At 34.9% G+C, this 5,177-nt stretch overlaps 1 protein-coding gene across 1 annotated transcript; it reads right to left on the bottom strand.

The window, feature by feature from the left end:
* Positions 1–3,667: 3,667 nt before the first annotated feature.
* LOC127158544 (cadherin-2-like) lies at positions 3,668–4,911 on the bottom strand (the record flags this gene model as incomplete). The annotated part of the gene is made up of 5 exons (XM_051101626.1): positions 3,668–3,901; positions 3,980–4,165; positions 4,265–4,393; positions 4,477–4,641; positions 4,756–4,911. Coding segments are annotated over 5 exons (870 nt in total), but the record flags the coding sequence as incomplete, so codon positions are not given.
* Positions 4,912–5,177: the final 266 nt, after the last annotated feature.

Here is a 5,177-nt window from a genome sequence, read left to right as displayed (position 1 = left end):
CAGGGCTCCCAGAAGAAAAGCTGAGGGAGATCTGTGATAAGCTTGATGTGCCAAGGCTTCATCCACAAGAGTCTGCGTTCCTGAAAGAGTACACTGAGGTTCTGAAGCCTCTAGCTGTTGCCATTGACATTCTCCAGGGTGAAAGCAAATGTTACTTAAAATGTTAATCCCTACTTTGCTTAGCCTCAAGACAAAGCTATTTGAAAAGATGCCTCATTTGCTTTATAATTCACACATCGTTACCACTATCAGTGAGGCCATAGAAGAACGCTTTGGATCAGTGTTAGCCAGCCATGAAGCAAAGATGGCGACCGCAACCCTGCCAAAGTTCTGCTTAAACTGGCTTAGCCCTGAGAAGAGCTACGACATGAGGAGAACCTTACTGCAGGAAGCTATTGCTCAGGAACCACTGCACAGTCCAGCTACAGTGAGAATCAGAGGAAAAAATTTTTGTCTTTCATAATGCCAAATCATCATCTGACAGCACAACTAATGATGAATTCAAAAGTACTTAGAAGATTCAGATAACAACCTGACGTCTCTTAAGGCATTTCCCACAGTTAAGAGGCTTTTTATCAAGTACAACACCACATTGCCTTCCAGTGCTCCAGTGGAGCATCTTTTTAGTCATGGAGGCAATCTTTTAACCTCATCTCGAAACAGAATGAGTGATGACCACATGGAACAGGTCTTACTGCTCTGTTACAACAAACAGCACTGTCCCAGTGACCTACCCCATGATGACTGATGTGTGGTGTGGACACTTTATCTGTCGCTCTATTGCCCAGTTTGATTTTTGGAGGATAAAGAGCATTTGCACACACACACATTTAATTAATTTCTTTCCCTAATTGCATTGACGGCTATGAGACACCAGTGTTTTTCTTTTATTGCCTATCTGGCTTTATGTATATCTTTTATTTTTTTTTTTCAAGGCATTGTTACTTGCCAGTGTGTCCTGTCATAGCTATGCAAAATTTTGATTTTGTAACAACAGTAAACAATTTTTTTTTGTCATGAAGTCTGGTTTTGTGGTGGCTGTACTTTAAAATTAAATTAGTATAATCTTAATTCAAGTGATGAAAGATTTTGAAATTCTAACAGTAAACAGGCATGCTTGGTATAAATGTTTGAAAATGATTTAGTTGAAAATATCCATTAGAAACTTAAAAGTAATCAAAAAGTAATCAGATGTAATCAGTTACTTTACTTTTAAAAAGTAATTGAAAAGATACACTTCTTATTACATTTTAAAAAGGGTAATTTGTAATAGGTAACCTATTACATTTCCAAAGTAACCTCCCCAACGCTGGATGTAAGTTAGACAAGAATACACTACCGTTCAAAAGTCTGGGGTCAGTAAGACTTGTAATAGTCTTTAAAGAAGTCTCTTATGCTCATCAAGGCTGCATTTATTTGATTAAAAATATAGAAAAAAACAGTAATATTGCAAAATGTTTTTACAATATAAAATAATGTTTTTTATTTTAACATACTTTAAAATAGAGTTTATTCCTGTGATGAAAAGCTGAATTTTTATCAGCTGTTACTCCAGTCTTAAGTGTCACATGATCCTTTAGAAATCATTCTAATATGCGGATTTATTATTAGAATGATCAATGTTGGATAATATACAGTTGTGCTGCCAAATATTTTTTGGAACCTGTGATTTTTTTTTTTTTCAGGATTCTTTCATGAATAACAAGTTTAAAAAGTACAGTGTTTATTCAAAATATAAATATTTTATAACAATGTAAATTATTTATTATTAACTTTTAATAAACTTTTAATTATTAACTTAATACATCCTTGGTGAATAAAAGTATTAATTTCTTAAAAAAAAAAAAAACAATAAAAAAAAAACAAGAAACAATAAAAATGTACTGACCCCAAACTTTTGAACGGTAGTGTATGTCTGATTGAGCGATTGTTGCTTGATATAATAATGAACATAGTGGTCGTCCTTTGCTCCCAACATCTGAGCCGCTGAAGATGCAGTGGATTACATTTGTTTGTGAAGGGAATGCGCCTCCTGATCTACATAAATGCGCTCCCTCCGTCATGATATCTTAATAATATCTTGTAGTATGTGATGCGCCACAGTTTTCAAATCTTGTAGTGTGTGCATATTTAAGATTTCAGGGAAAATAATCTGCAAAGATTCTCCTTATGTGTGCGCTGCAACCAGATTTTATAATCGGTTAGGGTTTTAAAAATCCTGTAGTGTGAGCCCGGCTTAAACATAGACTCCCCATGTTAAAATGCCCAACTTCACAGCAGAAAAAATATGTTTACAGCCTGGTTCAAAAAAGTGGTTTTGGTCTATATAGCTAATTTTGCCCTTCATGTCAACTCTGAGGGGGGTGAATTTTTTTTTATAACTCATCCATTTAATTTATATTAAGCCTTAAAGTTCTGCATAATTTAGGGTGTGGCCACTTGAGTAACAGGTGGATTGCCGCTGCTGTCACCACCGTTGCTCTCGGCGTGCATGGTTTAAGCGACCAGCTCCACCCACACCCCGCCTATTTGCCCATTTTTGTTTATTCAAGAGTGACGTGCAGTGACACGATTCCAAGATGGCGACAAGCGACTCCCGCCCACTAAGAAATTCAAAAATGCTCTTCGGAAACCTACGGGTGACGTCACGGACACTACGTCCATGTTTTTTACAGTCTATGGTCCTGACCAGTCGTCAATATGTGACGAGTTGGGAGTGAGAACGTGTACCACGTGTTCCAGTGGTGAAATAGTAAATAGTAAGAAATAAACTATTTAGAAAATTAGAAAATTAGTACATGTAACTTTAAATTATGCTAACAAATTTGTAGTAAATCCAAAGTAGAAATTTGTAATATGGAAATAAAAAAAAATACATTACACATTACACATTTAGAACTCTTAGAGTTATGTAGATCACACACACACACAAATTACTAGAGAAATGATCAGATTAAGTTTACCTTATCTGCAAATTTTACTTTCAACAAACAGAAAGACAAACATCTTGGATGATGGGGTGAGTAAATTATCTGTACATTTTTATTCTGGAAGTGAACTTCTCCTTTAAGGGTTAAAGCTTGAAAGCTCTAGAATTAGTTACAGTCAGATTTTTTTTTATCGAAGAAGAAGTAGAAGAAGAATAAGCAGTAGGAAAAGAATTTTAAGTTTAAATAGAATATCAGTATGTTGTCTTTCTCAAGCTAACATATTAAAAATTAAGAGCATGTTTGCTGGAAGCCTATGAGCAATCACTATGAGCAAGCATTGTGACTGATAACACACACATTACTTTTCCAGATCAATTCTACACGATCATAAGAATTATACTGACAGATTTACATTCTTCAGAAAGAGTAGTGATAATACATTGCAGATTTAACCTTGTTTACAACTTAATAGCAGGAACTGGTGAAGGGTTTATAAATGAATCATTGCAGACAGAATGTATTGCTTGTTGTTCTTGAAGTCTGGGATCCAGGATCATCTCTCTCAGTGACAGATGCAGTGTACTAAACAAAACATACAAAAAAAAAAAAAAAAAAAAAAAAAAAAAAAAAAAAAAAAAAGATTTATAGTGGAATAGAATATTTGGTCAAATAATATTTAAACAAATGTTTAATATATATTATACTATTATGTGTAAATATTTGTTTAATTTATATTACTAAGGTTTCCTCAAACCGTCAGTGGCTGTATAAGTAATTAACTCACTATCAACTGTTGAATCTTTAGGTTTGGAAATAACCTTTACCTTTGGATTAAAATTGGGAGGTTCATGTACCTCCTCTACATTCACTGTGACTGTGGCAGTGGAAGTGGGCAAATAACCGACAAATGGATCATCGTTCTCAACAATCACAAACAGAAGATATTTCTTGTTCTTCTCAAAGTCCAGGGGCTAAATGGAAAATATCTTTTACTAAGGTATATCATCACAACCAGTTTCCAATTGGCAGACATATGAGCTATACAGTACCTTTACAGTTGTGATGATGCCCTCCAGCTGGCTGGGTCCAGTACTGACATTGAAAAACCCACCCTTGTCACCACTAATAATCCGATACTTGGTTGACCAGGCAGGTGATCCAGCTTCATCTCCATCAGTAACTGTAAGTGTGGCCACTACAGCCCCTACTTTATTCTCTGGGACGGATACGACATGCTAAAACAAGGAGATGTATGGTATGCGTAGAAGTATTAATGTGTTTAAACACCTATAAGAGGTTTAGTGTAACATTCTGAATACATAAATATACATTACCAAGGTTTGCTCAAACTGAGGTGGGTTATCATGGCTGTCAGTAATAGTAATAACAGCTGTGCCAGTGGTTGAAAAACCATTTCCATTCAGGTCAGCAGCCACAATTAACAAAGTATATCTGGGCCATTGCTGAAAAGGAAGATAACTGATGAGCTTGTTTACATGAAGTCATTTTATCATTATTTTGAGATTCATCAAATGTCACATCTCACCTCTCTGTCCATGCCTGTTTCTCGCACACAAATGGTTCCAGATGAAATGTTGATATCAAACATGTTCGGTTTTGGAAGTTGTGGCTCTTGACTGATAATTGCGTAGTTGACTATACCATTGTATTCATTTGGGTCATCTGCATCAGTGGCTGTGACAGTCATAAACTCATAATCTTTGGTGAGAGAATAAAGGCTAATTAGGTGGTAAAATGTACAGAAGAATTTGAAGGAAAAAAAAAAAGAAAAAAAAAGAAAAGCCATTTTATTGAGAACCTGCACCATACACCTACCTTTTGTAGCAGCTTCATGAACATGTCCATTAAAAGGATTCTGAGTAAACACAGGCTTATTATCATTTTGGTCGATCACATTGACGACAATTTCCATTGGTTTTTCTGCTATATTTACATCAAGTCCTAAAGCATGAACTGTAAGCTAAAGAAATTAGAAGAAAAATAGACATGTTAAGGGACAAATATCTGAGGTTCACCCAGTTGAAATAAAATTAGATTTGTGTTTTTTCATCTATATCTATTAACTTTGAGACAATGGTATGCAATTGTAATCCTAAAGAAATCTGACTTGAATCAACACATGAAACGAAAACTGTTAAGCTTTCTATCTGATGACAAGAATCATTAAATAAATATAAAAATGATCAGACAATCCAAAGCTAAAATACACTAAGAACTTTTGATTTT

The sequence above is a fragment of the Labeo rohita genome, unplaced genomic scaffold (genome assembly GCF_022985175.1).
Source record: "Labeo rohita strain BAU-BD-2019 unplaced genomic scaffold, IGBB_LRoh.1.0 scaffold_1552, whole genome shotgun sequence".
NCBI classification, from domain to species: Eukaryota; Metazoa; Chordata; class Actinopteri; order Cypriniformes; family Cyprinidae; genus Labeo; species Labeo rohita.
The sequence above is the reverse complement of the archived record's forward strand: the minus strand, read 5'-3'. Positions and strand labels throughout refer to the sequence as shown.